The sequence below is a fragment of the Mustela nigripes genome, chromosome 5, assembly GCF_022355385.1.
Source record: "Mustela nigripes isolate SB6536 chromosome 5, MUSNIG.SB6536, whole genome shotgun sequence".
Taxonomy (NCBI): domain Eukaryota; kingdom Metazoa; phylum Chordata; class Mammalia; order Carnivora; family Mustelidae; genus Mustela; species Mustela nigripes.
Genome location: NC_081561.1, coordinates 461,780 through 484,087, shown reverse-complemented (window position 1 = coordinate 484,087; position 22,308 = coordinate 461,780). Strand labels below are relative to the sequence as shown.

At 36.1% G+C, this 22,308-nt stretch overlaps 1 protein-coding gene across 5 annotated transcripts in view; it reads left to right on the top strand.

Moving 5' to 3' along the window:
- The window catches only part of EXOC2 (exocyst complex component 2), a 286,884-nt gene that overhangs the window by 211,991 nt on the left and 52,585 nt on the right, over window positions 1–22,308 (top strand). For all 5 annotated transcript variants that reach the window (XM_059399325.1, XM_059399328.1, XM_059399324.1 and 2 more), the window contains one exon: window positions 4,884–5,025. In XM_059399325.1, the coding sequence (XP_059255308.1) occupies window positions 4,884–5,025 (142 nt within the window). The remainder of the gene's footprint in view (window positions 1–4,883; window positions 5,026–22,308) is intronic.

The window sequence follows — 22,308 nt, the reverse complement described above, 5'->3', positions numbered from 1 at the left end:
TTCATACATCACTATTAGATAGTGCTTTAATGATGAACAGACGTTATCCTTGGGTAGTAGGGGTCAAGTAAATTTAGCTAACATCTGTATTTATTAGCTATCATGAACAGGGTTCTAGTGAAAATTGGGCATGTTGAAATAAATAATAATAGCATAATAATGATAGCTGAGAGAATTTGTGATGTACTTTAAATGTACTGTATTTAAGTCTCATAAATTATCTTTTTGAATTCCTACACAAAATTTATGAGGTACTGTTGACCTTAATTCTGCTTTGTCAGACATTAATAACTGCTACTCCCCTTTCTCTTTCACTTGCCTAGTATCTATCTGCCCATTTACTTATTTTCAGCCATTTTTTAAAAAAATAGAGTATGAATTATATACAGTAAAACATTAATCTTCAGTGTACAAATAAGTGACTTTTAATGCATATATACATCCCAGTATCCAACACCTAAAGCAAGATATATTTCCCTCATTCCCCCTTCCAAGTCAGTAGGCACCCTTCTGTCAGCATGCATTAGTTTTGTCTGTTCTTTAACTTTGTGTTAAAAGGAACTGTACAGTTAATAATCTTTTGTGTCTAGCTGCTTTTGCTCCAGCTTAATTTTTGAGATTCATCCAAATTGTTGTGTCTGTAAGTAATTTATTTTCTTTTATAGCTGAATTTGGATAACTCAAATTTGTTTAATCATCTCACTGTAACAGGTGTTGAATTGTTTCCAGTTTAAGGGTTTTGTTTTGTTTTGTTGTTTTAAGATTTTATTTATTTAACAGAGAAAGAGAGCACAAGCAGGGAAAGTACCTGGCAGAGGGAGAGGCAGAAGCAGTCTCCCCGCTGAGCAGGGAACTTAGTACTCTTTTGAGATCATGACCTGAGCCAAAGGCACACGCTCATCCCTCTGAGCCACCCAGGTGCCCCACTTTAAGGTTTTTATGAATAAACTTCTTGTGAACGTTGCCGTGGAAGTCTTTTATGGACATTTGCACTCTCTCATCTTGTAATTGCTGTCATGGAATAAGTTAATTAGGAATTCTAAATTGTTTTTCAGAGTGGGTATCTGATTTTAGTTCTCATTGTATAGCAATGTATGAGTATTCCATTTGCTCCATGTTGTCCTTACGAACACTTAATATATCATTCTTTTTTATTTCAGTCAATTCTGTTGCTTTCATTGGCTTTCTCTGATTAAATGATGTTAAGCCCTTTTTCTTACATATTACTCATATTCAGATATTTTCTGTTTGGAAGTGCCTTTTCAATTCATTTCTCTATGGTTTTTTTCTCATAATATAATACTTTATGCATTTTTATGACACATAAAATATTTTTTAAATTTATTTTCAGTGTTCCAGAATTCATTGTTTATGCACCACACTCAGTGCTCCATGTAATACGTGCTCTCCATAATACCCACCACCAGGCTCACCCAACCCCCTATCTTCCTCCCCTCCAAAACCCTGCTTGTTTCTAAGAGTCCACAGTCTCTCATGGTTTGTCTGTCCTCCAATATCCCCCAACTCACTTCTTCTCTCCATCTCCCCATGTCTTCCATGTTATTCCTTATGCTCCACAAATAAGTGAAACCATATGATAATTTACTGTCTCTACTTCACTTATTTCACTCAGCATAATCTCTTCCAGTCCCGTCCATGTTGCTACAAAAGTTGGGTATTCATCCTTTCTAATGGAGGCATAATACTCCATTGTATATATGGACCATATCTTCTTTATCCATTCATCCATTGAAGGGTATCTTGGCTCTTTCCAAAGTTCGGCAACTGTGGCCATTGCTGCTATGAACATTGGGGTACAGATGGCCCTTCTTTTCACTACATTTGTATCTTTGGGGTAAATACCCAGGAGTGCAATTGCAGGGTCATAGGGAAACTCTATTTTTAATTTATTAAGGAATCTCCACACTGTTTTCCAAAGTGGCTGCACCAACTTGCATTCCCACCAACAGTGTATGAGGGATCCCCTTTCTCCACAACTTCTCCAACACATGTTGTTTCCTGTTTTGTTAATTTTGGCCATTCTAACTGGTGTAAGGTGGTATCTCAATGTGGTTTTGATTTGAATCTCCCTGATGGCTAATGATGATGAACATTTTTTCATGTGTCTGTTAGCCATTTGTATGTCTTCTTTGGAGAAGTGTCTATTCATGTTTTGCCCATTTCTTGATGTAATTATTCTTTTGTGTGTGTTGAATTTGAAGAGTTCTTTATAGATCTGTGATATCAGCCCATTGTCTGTACTGTCATTTGCAAATATCTTCTCCCATTCCGTGGGTTGCCTCTTTGTTTTTGTTGACTGTTAACTTCGCTGTGCAGAAGCTTTTGATCTTGATGAAGTCCCAAAAGTTCATTTTTGCTTTTGTTTCCTTTGCCTTTGGAGACATATCTTGAAAGAAGTTGCTATGGCCGATGTCAAAGAGGTTACTGCCTATGTGCTTCTTTAGGATTTTGAGAGATTCGTGCCTCACATTGAGGTCTTTTATCCATTTCGAGTTTTATCTTTGTGTATGGTGTAAGAGAATGGTCGAGTTACATTCTTCTACACATAGCTGTCCAATCTTCCCAGCACCATTTATTGCAAAGGCCCGTCTTTTCCACTGTATATTTTTTCATGCTTTGTCAAAGATTAGTTGACCATAGAGTTGAGGGTCCATATCTGGGCTCTCTACTCTGTCCCATCGAGTCTATTTTTGTGCCAGTACCTTGCTGTCTTGATGATCACAGCTTTGTAGTAAAGCTTGAAATCAGGAAACGTGATGCCCCCAGTTTTGTTTTTCCCCCAGTTTTGTTTTTCTTTTTCAACATTTCCTTAGCAATTCGGGAACTCTTCTGGTTCCATACAAATTTTTGTTCCAGCTTCTTGAAAAAGCCGGTGGAATTTTGATCAGAATGGCATTGAAATTATAGATTACTCTAGGCAGCATAGACATTTTAACAATGTTTATTCTTCTAATTCATGAACATGGAATGCTCTTCCAACTTTTTGTGTCTTCTTCAATTTCTTTCATGAGTGCTCAGTAGTTCTTGAGTATAGATCCTTATAGATTCTTGAGGTAGATCCTTTACCTCTTTGATTAGGTTTATTCCCAGGTATCCTATGGGTCTTGGTGCTGTAGTAAATGGAATCGATTCTCTAATTTCCCTTTATGTCTTTTCATTGTTAATGTATAAAAAAAAACCAGCTGATTTCTGTGCATTGATTTTGTATTCTGTCACATTACTGGATTACTGTGTGAGTTCTAGTAGTTTTGGTTTTCCATATAAAGTATCATGTCATCTGTGAAGAGAGTTTGACCTCTCCTTTGCCAATTTGAATACCTTTTATTTCTTTCTGTTGTCTGATTGCTGTTCTTAGGACTTCTAGTACTATGTTGAACAAGAGAGGCAAGAGTGGGCATCCTTGTCATGTTCCTGATCTCAAAGGAAGGCTGTCAGCTTTTCCCCATTGAGGATGATATTTGCTGTGGGTTTTTCATAGATAGATTTTATGAAGTTGAGGAGTGTTCCCTCTATTCCTATACTTTGAAGGGTTTTAATCAGGAACAGATGCTGTATCTTATCGAATGCTTTTTCTGCATGTATTGAGAAGACCATGTGGTTCTTCTCTATTCTCTTATTTATTCTAGCACATTGATTGATTTGCGAATGTTGAACCACTCCTGCATCCCATGGATAAATCCCACCTGGTCATCGTGGATAATCTTTTTAATGTACTGTTGGATCCAGTTAGCTAGGATCTTGTTGAGAATCTTGGCATTCGTATTCATCAGGGATAATGGGCTGAAATTCTCTTTTCTTTTGGTGGAGTCTTTGCCTGGTTTGGGGATCAAGTTAATGCTGGCTTCATAAAAAGAGTCTGGAAGTTTTTCTTTTGCTCTGTTTTTTGAAACAGCTTCAGGAGAATAGGTATTATTTTTTCTTTGAATGTTTGGTAGAATTCCCCCAGAGAATCCATCAGGTCCTGGGCTCTTTTTTTACTCTGTGCCTTGAAGTACTTATTGTACTTAACTTCAATCTCCATAGTGACCACTGGTTCCTCCAGTTAAACTACTCATTGGTTAGCTTTGAAAGTCGTATGTAAGGGTGCCCGGGTGGCTCAGTGGGTTAAGCCTCTGCCTAAAACTCCGGTCACAATCCCAGGTGCTGGGATAGAGCTGGACATCGGGCTCTCTGCTCAGCAGGGAGCCTGCTTCGTCCTCTCTCTCTCTCTCTCTCTCTGCCTCCTTCTCTGCCTACTTGTGATCTCTGTCTGTCAAATAAATAAATAAAATCTTAAAAAAAAAAAAGAAAGTAAGTCACGTGTGTTCTCCCTAAGTCTTGTTTTATATCGTACATTAGTCTCCTTAAAGGTTTTCATTATTTTTCTAAGTCAAGTTGTTGCTTGTCTTTTCTACAGCTGAATTTCACTGCATGACAAATATTCCTTTTTACAGATACTACACTATATGACATAGAAGCAGACACATCACCAGTAGTCCACTGCAGAGGGCCCTGAGCCCATAGACTCTTTATTCCCAAATTTACGACTCTGCCCACCTACTCTAACTCTTGGCCTCTTGAGTCCCAGTGAGACCAGGAAGGTACCTCATCTTGTTCTACTTTCACTACCAACAGGAACTCACAGTTCATGTGGGCTGAACTTTCTGTGTATAGTCCATGTATGAAGATTAATTCATATTAAATAACCTGTGTTAAGAGGGTGGTCTTTGTTATTGAAAAATAAATAAAATAGAAATCATGTTTTTTTTCTGTAGGAAAATTCATAAGTATATTTAAAATATGCTGAAGTATTTATATTATTTTACTTTTCCCTCATGCTCAGATTAAAAAAGTCATAGTTATTCTTTATTATGTGTTTATAGGTTAGCATGGCTTCATTGAAAGAATTAGACCAAAGACTCTTTGAAAATTACATTGAGTTGAAAGCAGATCCTATCGTTGGCTCATTGGAACCTGGAATTTATGCAGGCTATTTTGATTGGAAAGACTGCCTGCCTCCAACAGGTAAATGGTTTTAAGTAACTGTCCAGCACATCTAGAGTTATAAATATGAATTTTATCAATCAGTGTATTCTTAAAATGCTTTTATTTTTATTCATATTTTCCCCATTAGTTTGATTTTAACTTTTTACTAGCTTAAACCCATTTTTGATAGTTTGGAATATAGTGTGCTTTTTATTATTCATACCTCAGGCTTAAAATTACTCTTAAATGCCAGAAAATAATTAATTATACCATATAATATTCAATCATTTTAGTAATACATATTTGCTTCCCAGGATGTGTCCCTATTATGTAGATAGAATAGACTGTGAGTGACAGTTTTGTACAATGACTTTGTGACTATCATCAAAAAATTTATGTAAGAAATTTGGTCATTTCTTTATAAGACCTAATTATTAATGCTGACAAGGTGAAGGATAGAAGAAAAATACGTAGGAGTATGATTATTACAGTAATTTAGCAAAGAAAATTGAACCACAGAAGGATGACTGACACAGTTCCAGTATTATCTCGTGACATCAAATGAAAGTCACTTAAATCACTTCATAATATATATTTTAAAAATAAGTATTGCTTGCTGAATCAAACTTTTTGATGCGTCAGGTAGTTATTCCTTTGTATGAAATAGAGTGAAATACATAGAACCAAGCTCCCTAATAACATTTTTATCTAAAAGTGGTCTTATATAGAAATGGTGTGTTTATGTAAGACAGATTCTTTTTGGATATATATATGTAGATGTACTAGTGAATTGTTAAGAAGTTTGAGTTAATCATCATTCTTTTACCTAATTGCTTTAAACATCTTTTGAAATTATGTAATGCTTTTATTAGGTGGTGATAAAATTGTTTAATCGTTAAACACCTTTGGGTTTTTATTGTGTAGTGTTCACTTTAAGTGGTAACAATATAGTAACGCCATGAGTCAAAACTAAAAACAAGAATCATGAAATTAAGGATATTGTATGTGACCACAGGTATTTTATTTTCTGAAATCACAGCCATTATAGTCACCCGAGGCTTTCTACCCACGTGTCCATAATTAATCTTTTTTCCTTAAATTCTGTTACTTCTCTATATACGTACTTTACTGTGTCCAAACTGGGTTATAGTTCATATCCCAAATATATCCTTTGAACGTTTAAATCAGATCCTATTAGTATCTTTAAATCCTTGCAATATCTTCCCATTAAACTTACAGTAAAATGTGCAATGCAGTACATGGCAGGCCCTAGCCTGGTGCCCTGGCGCTTTGCCCACCACTCACAAGTGTACACCAAGGCCTCTCTCCAGCTACATTTTAGCACAGTGAGCCTTTTTGTTGCCCAAACTTTCCATTTCCTTCCACCTTACCTCTTCAAACCTTTTTTTTCTCCTTTTCTTAGGTGGTAGTTCTTCTTATCTTATAGGATTGACTCCCTTTTGTCATTAGGTCTTAAACTTAAATGTCACCATACCAGCCACCAGCCTGGAGAAATGATATGGACAATGGACAGTTGTCATGGTGTTTTAAATTTAACCTGTAAAAAGTATTCATTTTATATGTAAAATAATTATTTACAAGGGAAAATGCTATACATCTGGTTCTAGCACTGGCCTTTATACTGGTTGAACTTATTAAAGCTAAATCCATGAGGTCATAGTTTTGTGGGTTCATTACCATTTTAAGTGATTAAACAAAATATATGTTTATAAAAAAACATGACTTTTAACAATAAATTATCATCCTCAAGATCATCAGTCAACAGCATCTGGAACTTTTGATCTACAGTCCCTTTTTCAAAACTCTTGAGCCCAGATGACTTTTGGAATTGCAGTATTTTGGATTTTGGAAAGATACAACGCATGTGCCGTATATTATGTTACATTTCTAGCAAGGATTTCTGCAGGGAAACATGAATACTTAGACTAGGAGTGATACTCAGTATCCTTAATCAGGTCAGGTGAGAAATTGCCGCCAGAAGAGTTCATCAGAAATTTGTAAATTCATGAACAGAAAATTTTGCCTTTTACATTCTGTGTCTTCAATATCTAAACTACTTGATATATAATGCCTGCTCAGTAAATATTTGTTTAGTAACTGCAACAACGACCCCTTTATAGCTTCCACTGATGCCTCTGCTCGTGTCTTCAGTGCCCAGTCATCACTTCCCTGACTGGCCTGTGCATGCTTCAGGGTCCATCTCTGAAAGGAGTGGTTTTTCTGGCAAGTCTTCCTCACATCAGCCCTAACAGGATTGTTTGTTTTGTTTTGTTTTTCTGAATTACACCTTTAACCTCTCTTATAATTCTCAGGTACATATACATTATATATGTATGTTATATATATGTGTGTATATTATATGTATATATAAATGTAAAATATAAAATGTAAAATATGTATATTATATATGCGTACCAAGTATGTATATTATATATACACATATGTATATATGATATACATGTTAATACATATATAATATACACATTATATGTATATGTGCATGCATATAATATACATATTTAGTACATATATAATATACATGTTTTTTGTAACCTGTCACCTGTTTTTTTATTGCCCCAATTTGGGAGAATTTTTAAAAATGTGTAACGATTTCTTTTCACATTCATAGACTTCAAATTATGTAAGTATTTTTATAGAGCAGTGACTGAAAGTTTCGGAATTCCAAGAGATAGATATAAAAAGGGTTTTCAATAAAATCTCTTTATTTTCTACTAAAGGTATTAATGCACAATACTTAGATTTTGCCCCTACTGTTCTTAGCCCACCGCTGGTGAGCTAAATGTCATTGCCCTGTCCTTTCTCCCCAGTCTTAGATGAACTAGACTAAAAGAGCTCTTTGGACCAGCCTGATTTCTGCTTCTCTCTTGGTTGGCCTGCCACCACCTTCTGTCTAAGATGGCTGAGAGGAATGGTATCCAGTGACCACTTTTCCTTTCTTACTTGGGGTACTTCCGTGTGTGTGTGTGTGTGTGTGTGTGTGTGTGTGTGTGTAAATTATCTCATGGGAAAACAAAAGTCTCACTTTTGCTGTAGCAAACTTTTGTGGAAGTAGTTTAGCAATCCCAGATATTCAGAAATAAAGGAGTTGTTATGTGGCAGGCCATGCATGTGCAAACACATACACACACATATACACATGCACACATTCATGTACATCGCAGTTTTAAGCATCTTGCTGACAGATGGTTTCAGTTATTTGTGTCCTCATAACATCTGACTCAGTGCCTTGAATATAATTATCACTTACTACTTGTGGTTCTAATTTTCTAGATTTCAACCATCTTAAGATAACTAAATTATTTATAACCTCTTGAGAATCTGGGGGTAAGGCTAGGACATTGAGCACTAAACTGGCAGTGTGGTTGCCCTAACTATAAATCACAATCCCCACAAAAACTCCCCATCACTCTTCTCTTTGCAACCCAGCTTTTAAAAAGTTGTCTTCCTTGAAGATTCCTTGCTAGTGCTATCTCTGTTACTGTGTCACTTGATGTCTCACCCTGAGAAGTCTACTTTCACCGGCCCTCGCCATTGAGACTATTCTCACTGAAGCCACTTCTGATGTTATACATTTGACCCTTGAACAACATGGGTTTGAACTGTGCATTCCATATGTCATTACTTCAGAGGCTGTGATTGCTGGTCATTGTTACTCCCTGGTGGATCCTAGAACATGGCCTCAGTGAGGAGTTCTGAGAGAGCAAGGAGTATGGGAATGGCAGTGCCAGGCTATTAGGAGTTTTTTATTCCAATTTCATCTAATTAGGTGATTCAGTGATTCAGAGTATCCAGGTCCTCTCTTTGTAGTATTTATTTAAGGTACTCAAAGTTTCTTCTCTATTATCTTCATATTTTCTCAGTCATGAAATTGAACTAGTGTAAGTCATTGATGTGAGTAATAAAGGTTTGTGTCCTCTGGATAATTTTTTAACAGAAAATTAATATTCTACTGGCCACATGACATTAGTGATAAGGCTTTTTATCTTTTATTATTATTTTTTTAAAGATAAACATTCTTTCAAGAACAGAGGGCACATGGCACTGCACTGTCAGCAATTGACTTACTCCTTCTCAGATTCCAAAAACACTTAGAAATTGTCAGTGTTCGTTTCACTTTTATGAACTGTTTTTAGTTCTGTTCTTTGTGTAGTTTTGTCTTCATGATCACTAACTGAACCTTAGTCTTGCATAGTCATATAGTGATTGTGAGTTGTTTAAAATTGACTTAAGTTGAGACCTCATGTAAAGTGAGCGACCAAAATAGTTTGACTATTAATCTTCCAAAATAATTTCAATTAACAACTTTAGTATTATCTTTAGAGTTTTCATCTTGAAAAACTGAATTTTGCAAATCATATAGATAACTGATTACTTATTACTGTAGTTAGCAATAAATTTAGTTTCCGATACTGTATGTAGTAATTTAAAAAAAAATCCAGTTGATTAATTTCATGATTCAAGAGGAGATATCCGTTAGAGCCATAGCTATGCTTTTTCAACCTGACAGTTGGATATTTAAATTGCTGTCACCTCTTTATTTGTGTATATGTCAGGAAAGGTTATTCTGGTTAGTTCTGAGTCACCTAACTGATTGTTTAATTTTTCTACTATCCATAGTTATTAAGAGCTCTGAGTATTTGCATTTGATAAATTTTAGCTAAATTAAGAATATTATTATTCCCCATTTGCAAAAATACACATGAAATTTCACATCTTCAAAATAGATTAAATTTTAAAAAATGTTTCTTTAAATTTTTACTTAAACTTGATTTTAGCATTTTTCTATCTAAAAAGGATACAAATTTATATATATTCCTTATACATATTTAACAAATGAATTTAAACATTTTATATACATAAAGTAATTGACTGATTTTTAATTATTAATTTTTTATTGACATATAGTTGTCATACAATATTAGTTTCAGGTATACAACATAGTTACTCAGCAATTCTATACATTATGCTCACAAAGTAAATTTAGTTACCATCTGCCACCAAAGTTAATAAAATATTATTGACTGTATTCCTTATCCTGAACTTTTCATCACTATGATGTACTTATTTTATAACTGGAAGTTTGTTCCTCTTAATCCCCTTCATCTGTTTTTGCCACCTCCCCTTTGATAACCACCAGTTTGTTCTGTGTATCTATGAGTCTTCTTCTGTTTTTGTTTGTTTTGTTTCTTAGATTCCATATGTAAATGAAATAATATATTTGCTTTTTCTATCTGATCTATTTCACTTAGCATAATACCCTCTAAGTTTGTCCATGTTGTTGCAAATGGCAAGATCTTTTTCTTTCTGTGTCTGAGTAATAATTCCATGGATATATATGCTGTATCTTCTTTATCCATTCATATTTTTATGGACACTTGGGATGTTTCCATACCTTGGCTATTGTAAATAATGCTGCAGTAAACATAGAGGTGCATATATTTTTCCATGTTTTTGTTTCATGTTCAGTGTTTTTGTTTTCTTCAGGTGAATACCCAGAAATGGAATTACTGGGTCATATGGTATTTATGTTTAATTTTTTGAGGAATCTTCATATTTTTTTTCTAGTGGCTGTACCAATTTACATTTCAGCTAATAGTGCACAAATGTTCCCTTTCTCTACATCCTCACCAGCATTTGTTATTTCTTATATTTTTGAACTAGCCATTCTTACGTGTGAGGTGATATTTCATTGTGGTTCTGATTTGCATTTCCCTGATGATAAGTGATATTGAACGTCTTTTCGTATATGTCTTGGCCATCTCTGTGGCATCTTAGAAGGAATGTCTATTGAGGTCCTCTGTCCTTTTAATTGGATTATTTGTGGGTTTTGTTTGTTTGTTTGTTTGGTGTTGAGTTGTACAAGTTCTTTATATAGTTTGGATACAACCCTATAGTGGATGTTACCATTTGCAAGTATCTTCTTACCTTCAGTAAGTTAGTTGCCTTTTTGTTTTGTTGATGGTTTCCAAAAGCTTTTTAGTTTGATATAGTCCCAGTTGTTTATTTTTGGTTTTGGTACCCTTCCTTGAGGAGATAGATGCAGAAAAATTCTGCTAAGGCTGATGTCTAAGAGGATACTGCTTGTGCTTTTTTTTTTTTTTTTTTAAAAGTTTATTTATTTATTTGAGAAAGAGAGAGCCTGAGTATGGGGGGCAGAGAGAGAATCATCCCCCACTGAGCAGGGAGCCTTACGTGGGGCTCAATCTCATGCCCTGGGATCATGACCTGAGCCTAAAGCAGATATTTAACCAATTGAGCCACCCAGGTGCCCTCTGCCTATGTTTTCTGTTAGGAGTTGCATGGTTCAAGTCTCACATTTGGGTCTTTAATCCATTTTTTAAAAGATTGATTTATTTGAGAGAGAGAGAGACGAAGGGAGAGAACGAGCATGCGCAAGTGGAGGGGGGCAGAAGGAGAGGGAGAGAATCTCAAGCAGACTCTCCACTGAGTACGGAACCTGACATGGGATTCAGTCCCATGACTCTGAGATCATGACCTAAGCTAAAATCAAGATTCAGATGCTGAGCCACCTAGGTGCCCCGATCTTTAATCCATTTTGAGTTTATTTTGTGTGTAGTAGATGGGAGTGATCCAGTTTCATTCTTGTTCATGTGATTATCCAGTTTTCCTAAGAGCGTTTATTGAAGAGACTGGTTTTTTCCTTTTTTTTTTTTTTTTGCATTATGTATTTTTGCCTCCTTTGTGATAATTAAGAGACCATAAGTATGGGTATATTTCCGGGCTCTCAATTCTGTTCCCTCGATCTTTGTGTCTGTTTCTGTGGCAGGACCATATTGTTTTGATTATTGTAGTTTTATAATATGTCTTGAAATCTGGGGTTGTGATACCTATAGCTTGTTCTTCTTTCTCAAGATTGCTTTGGCTATTTGGGGTCTTTTGTGGTTCCATACAAATTTTAGGATTATTTGTTCTAATTCTGTGGAAAATGCCATTGAAATTTTGATAGGGATTACCCAGAATCTATAGCTTTCTTTGAGTAATATGGACATTTTAACTCTTCTAATCAATGAGCTATTCCATTTGTTTGTGTCAGCTTCAGTTTCTTTCATCAGTGTTTTATAGTTTTCAGAGTACACTGGTTAGGTTTATTGCTATGTATTTTATTATTTTTTGTGCAATTATAAATGGGATTTTAAAAAAAATTTTGCCACTTTATTAGTGTATAGAAGTGCAACAGATTTCTGTACATTAATTTTGTGTTCTGCAACTTCACTGAATTCATCTAATATTTTTGTGTGTGTGTGGAGTCTTGAGGGTTTTCTATGTTTAGTATCATGTCATCTGCAAATAGTGACAGTTTACTTTTTCCTTAACAAAACTTGGATGTCTTTTTTTTTTTCTTGTGATTGCTGTGGCTAGGACTTCCAGTTCTATGTTGAGTAAAGGTGGTGAGAGTAGATATCCTTGTGTAATTCCTTATTTTAAAGGAAAAATTTTCAGCTTTTTATTATGAGTGTGACCATAATAATGGGTTTTTTTTATACATGGCCTTTTGGTGTTGAAATACATTCCTTCTAAACCCACTTTGTTGAATTTTTATCATGAATGGGTATTGAATTTTGTCAGTTGGATCTATTGCAATGATCGTATGATTTTTATTTTTCACTTGGTTAATGTGGTGTATCACATTGATTTGCATATATTGAATCATCATTGCATCCCTGGAATAAATTCCTCATGATTGTGGCAAATGATCCTTTATATGTGCTGTTGAATTCAGTTTGCTGGTACTTTGTTGAGGATTTTTTTCATCTGTGGTTCATCAGTAGTATTGGTATTTTTGTAATATTATAATTTTTGTTTAGTAGTCTCTTACTGGTCTCTAGAATGAATTTGGAAGAATTCCTTCTTCATCATTTTTTGGGGGGAAATAGTTTGAGTAGATAGTAATTCTTCCAAAATTTGGTAGAATTCAACTGTGACACTGTCTAGTCCTCAACTTTTGCTTGTTGAGAGTTTTTGGGTCACTGGTTCAGTTGCACTATAAGTAATCATTCCATTCAAATTATTTATTTCTTCCTGATTCTGTCTTGGAAGATTATATGTTTCTAGGAAATCTTTCTTGTAGATTGTCCCGTTATTTCACATGGAATTTTTTGTAGTAGTTTCTTACAATCCTGTGTATTTCTGTGTGTCAGTTTTAACTTCTCATCTTTTATTTCTGATTCATTTATTTGAGTCCTCTCTCTTTGTTTTCTTGATGAGTCTGTTAGGGGTTCTCCATGTTGTTCATCTTTTTAAAGAAACTGCTCTTAGTTTCATTGATCTTTTCTATTGTTTGCTTTTTTATTTTTTTAGTCTTCATTCATATTTTCCACTCTGATCTTATATTATCACTTTTCTACTAAAATTAAGCTTTATTTACTCTTTTGTTTTGTAATTCCTGTAGTTGTGAGGTTACATTGTTTATCTGAAATTTTTGTTTCTTGATTGTTATCAACTTCCTTCTTAGAACTAGTTTTGATGTGTCCCAAAGATTTTGAGCCATTATGTTTTCATTTATCTTTAGTTTTTTTTTTAATTTTTCTCTTTGATTTATTCACTGACCCATGGTTTTTTAGTAGCATGTTGTTTATCTCCTATTCTCCTTTCTGTCCAGTCTTTTTTGTCTGATGTAAGTATTGCTACCTCAGCTTTTTTTTCCTTTTAAATTGGCTACCATTTGCATGGAATATCTTTTGCCACCCCTTTACTTTCAATCTCTATGTGTTCTTAGGTCTGAACTGAGTTTCTTGTTGGCTGCATATAGATAGTCTGAATTCCTTTCTCAGTTCTGGTAGTTTTTTGGTAGTTTTTTTTTTTTCTTTTCAGCGTTCTAAGATTCATTGTTTATGCACCACTCTCAGTGCTCCATGCAATACGCGCTCTCCTTAATATCCTTCACCAGGCTCACCTAAGCCTCCACCCCTTTCCCCTCCGAAACCCTCAGTTTGTTTTTCAGAGTCTCCCATGGTTCGTCTCCCCCTCCGATTTCCCCCAATTCACTTTTCCCTTCCTTCTCCTAATGTCCTCCATCTTATTCCTTAAGCTCCACAATTAAGTGAAACCATATAATAATTGACGCTCTCTGCTTAACTTATTTCACTCAGCATAATCTCCTCCACTCCTGTCCATGTTGATACAAAAGTTGGGTATTCATCCTTTCTAATGGAGGCATAATATTCCCTTGTATATTTGGACCATATCTTTATCTGTTCTTCTGTTGAAGGGCATCTTGGCCCTTTCCACAATTTGGTGATTTTAGCCATTGCTATTAAGAACATTGTGGGGCACCTGGGTGGCTCAGTGGATTAAGCCGCTGCCTTCGGCTCAGGTCATGATCTCAGCAGGGAGCCTGCTTCCCTCTATCTCCCTCTTTGCCTGCCTCTCTGTCTGCTTGTGATCTCTCTCTGTCAAATAAATAAATAAAATCTTAAAAAAAAAAAAAAAAGAACATTGAGGTACATAAGGCCCTTCTTATCACTATATCTGTATCTTTAGGGTAGGTTAAGGATCTGTACTTGAGAAACTACAGAACACTCATGAAAGAAATTGAAGAAGACACTAAAAGATGGAAGAGCATTCCATGCTCATGGAATAAACATTGTTAAAACATCTGTACTGCCTAGAGCAATCTATACTTTCAATGCCATCCCGATCAAAATTCCACCGGCATTTTTCAAAGTGCTGGAACAAACAGTCCTAAAATTTGTATGGAACCAGAAAAGACCCCGAATTGCTAAGGAAATGTTGAAAAAGAAAAACAAAACTGGGGGCATCACATTGCCTGATTTCAAGCTTTATGATCACCAAGACAGCATGGTCCTGGCACAAAAACAGACACATAGACCAGTGGAACAGAGCAGAGAGCCCAGATATGGACCCTCAACTCTATGGTCAAATAATCTTCAACAGAGCAAGAAAAAAATACCCAGTGGGAAAAAAGACAGTCTCTTTAATAAATGGTGCTGGAAAATTGGACAGCTATGTATAGAAGAATGAAACTTGACCTCTTACACCATACACAAAGATAAACTTGAAATGGATAAAAGACCTCAACGTGAGGCAGGAATCTATTAAAATCCTAGAGGAGAATATAAGTTCACCTCACTGAAATAAGCCACAGCAACTTCTTTTGGTAGTGTTTTTTTGGATTTTCTATGTATAGTATCACATCATCTGCAGATAGTGAAAGTCTTTCTCCATTCTGACCAATTTGGGTGATTTTTACTTCCTTTCAATTTCTAATTGCTATGGCTAGGGCTTTTAGAGGTAAGAATAGATACCCTTATCTTGTTCTCAACCTTAATGGAAAAGCTTCATTTTCCACCACTGAATATAATCTTAGCTGTGCATTTGTTATACATGGTCTTTATTATATTGAGGTATGTTCCCTCTAAACTAGTCTGTTGAGGGTTTTTATCATGAAGGGATATTATACACTGTCAACTGCTTTTTCTGCATCTACTAAAATGATCATATGACTTTTATACTTTCTCGTTGATAAGGTGTCACACTGATTTGAGAACATTGAACCCCTTGCATTCCAAGAAAAAATCCCACTTGATCGTGTTGAATGATTTTTTTTAATTATTGTTGTAATCAGTTTGCTAGCATTTTGTTGAGGAATTTTGCATCTATGTTCATCAAAGATACTGGCCTATAGTTCTCCTTTTTGTAATATCTTTATCTAGTTTTGATATCAGAGTAATGCTGGCCTTATAAAATGAATTTGGAAGCCTTCCTCCTCTTCTGTTTTTGGAATAATTTGAGAAGAGTAGATATTAACTATTCTTTAAAGGTTTTGTAGAATTCATCTGTGAATCCATCTGATCCTGGATTTTTGTTTTTTGGGAATTTTTTGATTACTGATTCAATTTGTTTGCTGTTAACTGGTCTGTTCAAATTTTCTGTTTCTTCCTAGTTCTGTTTTAGGAGGTTACACCATTTCTAGGGATTTATCCATTTCTTTTAGACTGCCCAATTTGTTGGCATATAATTTTGTATTCTCTTATAATCCTTTGTATTTCTGTGGTGTTGGTTGTTATTTCTACTCTTATTTCTGATATTGTTTATTTGAATCCTCTCTCTCCCTCTCCATCTCTCTCTCTGTCTCTTTTTATGAGTCTGGCTAAAGGATTATCAGTTTTCATAATCATTTCAAAGAACCAGCTCCTTGTTTCATTGATCTGTTCTGTTGTGTTTTTATTTTCTATTTCATATGTATCTGATCTTCTTTATCTCTTTCTTTCTGCTGATTTGGGTTTTGCTTGTTCTACCTTCTTTAGGTATAATTTTAGGTGGTTTATTTTGAGGTTTTTCTTGATTTTGAAGTAGGTCTTGCTATAAACTTCCCTTTTAGAACAGCTTTTACAATATCCTAAAGTTTTTAGACTGTTAAGTTTTCGTTTTCATTTGTCTCCATAAGCTTTTTTATTTCCTTTTTGAATTCTTGGTTGACCCATTCATTGTTTAGTCACATGTTATTTAACCTCCATGTGTTTGTGTTCTATCTAGATTTTTTTCATGTGGTTGATTTCTAGTTTCATAGCATTGTCAGAAAAGATGCATGGTATGACTTCAGTCATTTCAAATTTATTGAGATTTGTTTTGTGCCCTAATATATGATCTTTTCTGGAGGATGTTCCATGAGCACTTGAAAAGAATTTATATTCTACTATTTTAGGATGGAATGTTCTGAATATATCTGTTAGCTCCATCTGGTTCAATGTGTCTTTCAAAGTGACTGTTTCCTTGTTAATTTTCTGTCTCACTGGTCCTTGCATGAAGGGATCTGTAGCCGCTTGGAAAAATTACCAAGGCCTGCTGGTTAGGAGGAGAATGCCTGGTATGCTGTTACCAGGATAGGTGGAGAGTGTTGGCACTATGCTGCTTCTACAGGTGTCTGTGTATTTAGACTGGGACATGGGGAGGGAAATGGTATTGCCAGCTCTTTCATGGTTAAAGAAGTCTCCCAAAGATCCCTGCTCATCCAGCATAGTCTCTAAGATCATTAAATAAATCTCCTTCCCATATATCGTAGGTATTTTTCAACTGCTGCTTCTAGGCTGTATCTCAGCAGTGCTGTTTGTTATACTATCTCTTTAAGGGTAGGGATTCAGTTTCCTCTCTCCCTCCCAGCTCTCCCAGTGCCGAGCCAGCTGGGTTTTAAAGTTTGAGATGTTAAGTCTCACTGATGGTAAAAACTCCAGAAGACAGGTGCTTTTTTTAAACAGGGATTTCCCCTTCCCAGTGCATGCCCTCTATGCCTAAAGAGCCCAGCATGGCGTCCACTCTTTACCCCTGTCCATGCTCCACAACATTGCTTCTTCCTGTGGACCCTCCCATTGGTTTGTATACCTCCTGATCCCATTTCTGCCTGTACTACCCTTTTAAATGTGGCCATTTACACTTAAGATAATGATAGGAATGTACTTATTACCATTTTGATCATTGTTTTCTGGTTGTTTTTGTAGTTCTCTGTTCCTTTCTTCTCCTCTTCTCTTCCCTTGTGATTGATGGCTTTCTCTAGTGTTATAGTGACTTTTTTTTCTCTCTCTCTCCTTTTGTATCACATGGTTTTGGTTTGTGGTTATCATAAACTTCATATATAACACTATTTTTCAGATACCACATTTTAAGTGTATAGCACTATATATTAAGTTGATGGTCACTTGAGTACAAATATATTCTAAAAGCGCTATATTTTTACTCTTCACCTCTACATTTTATGTATATGATATCCTATTTTACATCTTTTTATTTTGTGAATCCCTTGACTTATTTTTTAGATATAATTGATTTTGCTATTTCTTTATAAGTAATTGAGCTACTACCTTAACTGTGTATGTTTACTTTTGCCAGTGAAATTACTTTCTTTCAAAATCTTCCAGTTATGTCCTTTTCTGCTTAAAGAATGCCCTTTACCATTTCTTGTAAGTCCAGTTTAATGGTGAGGAACTTCTTTAACTTTTGTTTGTCTGGGAAACTGTTGCTCTCTCCTTTATTTTTGGATGATAATTTTGCTCTCTAGAATATTCTTGGTTATACTCTCTTCTGGTCTGCAGTTTCTGCTAAAAAAAATCCGCTGATAGCATTATTGGGTATCCTTGTATGCAACTGTTTGCTTTTCTTATGCTGTTTTTAAGATTCTTTATCTTTAATTTTCAACATTTTAACTATTATATAACTTGGTGTGGATCTCCTTGGTGTGGCTCTCCTTCATCTTGTTTGGGGACTCTGTGCTTCCAGGGCTGGGATGTCTGCTTTCCCCAGGTTAGGGAAATTTTCAGGTATTATTTCTTCAAGTACGTTTTCTGTCTCTCCTCTCTTCTTCTTGAAACCACTATAATGTAAATGATACTATACGTGGTAATGTTTTAGAGGGCCCTTAATCAAGTCTTATTTTTTATTATTCTGTTTCTTTTAGCTGTTCAGCTTTAGTTCATTCCATTACCCTGTCTTCCAGATTGCTGATCCTTCTTTATGCATGGTCTAGTCTACTGTTGATTCTATTTTTAATCTCAGTTACTGTATTCTTTAGCTCTGATTGGTTCATTTTTATACTTCCCATCTCTTTGTTGAAGTTCTCCCTGAGTTTATCCAGTTTTCTCTCAAGTTCAGTGAGGCTCTTTATGACTATTACATTGAACTCTTTATCAGGTCCATTGCTTATTTCTATTTCATTTCATTATTTTTCTGAAGTTTTGCCTCATTCTTTCATTTGGAGCATATTCCTCTGTCTCACTTTGTTTTACTTTCTGTGTGTTTTTCTATGAATTAGGTAAAGCTGCTACCTCACTCAGTCTTGAAGGAATATCCTAGTGTAAGAATGTTCCCTGTATACACAAGGTATGCCCAGCAGCTTAGCTGACTGGAACTCTAATGGGACATGATCAGAGTGATCCCAGGTGTGTTCTGTGCCAAGGCTTCCTTAGTATGAGATTGCTGGAGCTGGGGCAGAACAATTCAGGGTGCTTCATGCAAGAGACACCCTGGTGGGATGGCTGAAGCTGAAGTTGATGAGGGCTGCCAATACCTGTGGCACTCTGCAGTGGGGGCACCCCAGAAACAGCTGGAGATTTTGTGGGCAGCAGAGACCTCCTTGGCAAGACAGCTGGAGCAGGGGTGGGGATAGATGGAGAGGCTGCTTGGGAGAATAGTTGGAGATGGTATGGGCTGAGAGCCCAAGACTTGTTGAGGTGGCAGGCCAGCTAGAGCACCTGAACCCTGCTCTTGCCTGTGTTATCAAGGTAGAGGAAGGACATGAGTAATGTTTCTCACCAGCACCGCCAACCCTGGAGAGAGTTTACTAGTAGTTTCCTATAGTTTCATGGGCTCTCTAGGGTTAGAAATGGGTTTCTTTCATTTAATAGTCTAGTTTCCTGTCAAATCATTGTTGTTTTGTGGTGTCCCAAGTTAGACAGATCCCTCCAGGGATCTCTTAGTGCTCTCCCTCTGCAGTGCATTTCACAGTGTTGGGGGTGGGTTTCCTGTAGTTACCATGTTTTCATTTATCCTACCATATGTGGTTCTTCTGTCCTTTGTTGTGCAAAAGCTTTTTAGTCAGCCCTCAGTTATTCTTTAGAAGGATTCAGTGTGTCCAAGTAAGGAAGTGAGTTCAAGGTCTTCCTGTGCCATACCACCTTGGAGACAAAGACAAATGCATAGCTTTTCTTAAGTCTGTGGTTATGGACATTGGGGAGGGTATGTGCTTTGGTGAGTGCTGTGAAGTGTGTAAACCTGGCGATTCACAGACCTGTACCCCTAGGGATAAAAATATATGCTTATAAAAAATAAAAATTTTTTTTAAAAAGATGTGGTAAATATTAAAAAAAAAAGAAGTACATTTTCTATAAACGCCAGTGTTCACATCAATGATGAGCAGACAACTACATAGATATACTGTTTATTGGGGACTCTTGGTTGATCTGAGTGACCTCAAAGACTTTCAGGGTGAGACCCTGCTACTTTTAGCTGGGATGATCAGATTTGGCATATAGTAGGTGTCTTGAGGAACAAATAGGATATGGAAAGTTAAAATTAGCATAGTAGGTTTAGGAGATAAAACAGAGAGGCTATATTAGAACTCTTGGAGTGAAGTAGACTGTGAGCTTACATGGGGTTAGAGGACGGATAAACTAGATTTCATTTATAATGAACTGTGGGTAGATAAGTTAGCATTATTAAATATAGTAAGTATATTTACAACTTGGGGAGAACTCTCAGACAAGCATTTTACATTTTGGTCAGCATAGTATCTGTTTTTTTCTAGAAAAAAATAATTAAATTTAAAAGTAAGTATGTGTGGGCAAGATGGTGGCAGAGTAGGGGACTTTGTTTCATCTGGTCCCTTGAAGTTAGCTGGATATCTATCAACCCATTCTGAGCACACCCGAATTCAACCTGAGATATAAGAAAATTTATCTGGATCTCCACAAGCAGAAAAATGACTTGTTTTGCAAGGCAGGAGGTGCAGAACCTTGAATCTTCAGAGAAAATATTGGAAGATAAACAGAGGAGGGAGCCACCATAAACCAGCCACCAGAAAGTGATATAACACTGGAGTGAAAAATCAGGACCCTTAGAAATTTGCTCCAGTTAGATATACTGTGCCCTTTCTTAAAAGGGCACAGGGGATGAATGGGGCAGAATTCTAGGTGGATTATTATGATCTCAGGATTCCAGGAGACTCCCAAAGAATGGGGGAGCCTCAACCAATAGAGTGCCCAAACAGGTGGAACAGGAAGACTGGTTATGGTCAGTGAGTCCAGAAGGGACTTTCAGCTCTGGTCACCATAAAAGGTGAGCTGGGCCAATAGAAACCACTCTCTCACCACCCTGAAAAGGACTAGAAGGTCTGTTTAACATCCCAGGGAGATATAAAACAGCTTGAGAGGACATAAAGATATAAAAGACATATAAAACAGAGATATAAAAAAAGAGATGTAAAACAGTGAGAGGTATAAAAAAAGTGATATAAAAAAGATATAAAAGAGATATAAAAATATCTCTTTTAATAATAAGATATAAAAAATACATAAGATATATCTAATATATATAATATATAAGATATAATATTAATATATAAGATATTAAAAGAGATATGAAACAGTGAAAGGACACTGGGCCAGTACCCAGCATGACCTGGGAGCTGCAGAAGAGGGAGCACATGTGAGCCCACAGCCCACAGTTTATCCATAAAAATAGATAAACACCCCAACATATAATAGTGAAGCTTGCAAATCTTCCAGCTGAAGAATCTATCCTGAGAATAGCTGGGAAGAGGAAGTTCCTTACATATGGAGGGAAGAACATCAGAATAACATCAGACCTATCCACCGAGACCTGGCAAGCCAGAAAGAGCTAGCAAGATGTATTCACAGTACTAAATGAGAAGAACATGCAGCCATGAATACTTTATCCAGTAATGCAATCATTCAGAATGGATGGAGATATATAGAGCTTCCAGGACAGGAAAAAACTGAAAGAATATGTGACCACCTGCAAGAAGTATTCAGGAGGATTCTATAACCGATGAGAGATTCCAAGAGTAATGTAGACTAGAAATAAGAGACATTCTATAGAACCAGGGACTTTACAGGCAATACAATGGCACTAAATTTATATCTTTCAGTAGTTACTATCAGTATAAGTGGGCTGAATGCTCCCATCAGAAGACATGGAGTCTCAGATTGGATTAGAAAGCAAGACCCATCCATATGCTGTTGATAAGAGATTAATTTTGAACGTAAAGACACATTCAGATTCAAAATGAGGGGATGGAGAACCATTTACCGTGCCAATGAACCTGAAACATGAAGAAATAGACTGTCTGAACAGACCAATAACCAGTGAGGAAATTGAAGCGGTAATCAAAAACTTCCCAAAAAACAAGAGTCCAGGGCCAGATGGCTTCCCAGGGGAATTCTACCAAGCACTTAAAGAGGAAATAATATCTATTCTACTGAAGCTGTTTCAAAAAATAGAAATGGGAGGAGAACTTCCAAACTCTTTCTATGTTCTATGAGGCCGGCATTACCCTGATCTCAAAAGCAGACAAAGGAGAATTACAGACCAATATCCCTGATGAACAGGGATGTCAGAATACTCACCAAGTTCCCAGCCAGTAGGATCCAACAGTACATTAAAAGGATTATTCACCCCAGCCAGGTGGGATTTATTCCTGGAATATAAGGCTCAACATTTGCAAACCAAAGTGATTGATCACATTAACAAAAGAAGAGACAAGAACCCTATGATCCTCTCAACTGAAGGAGG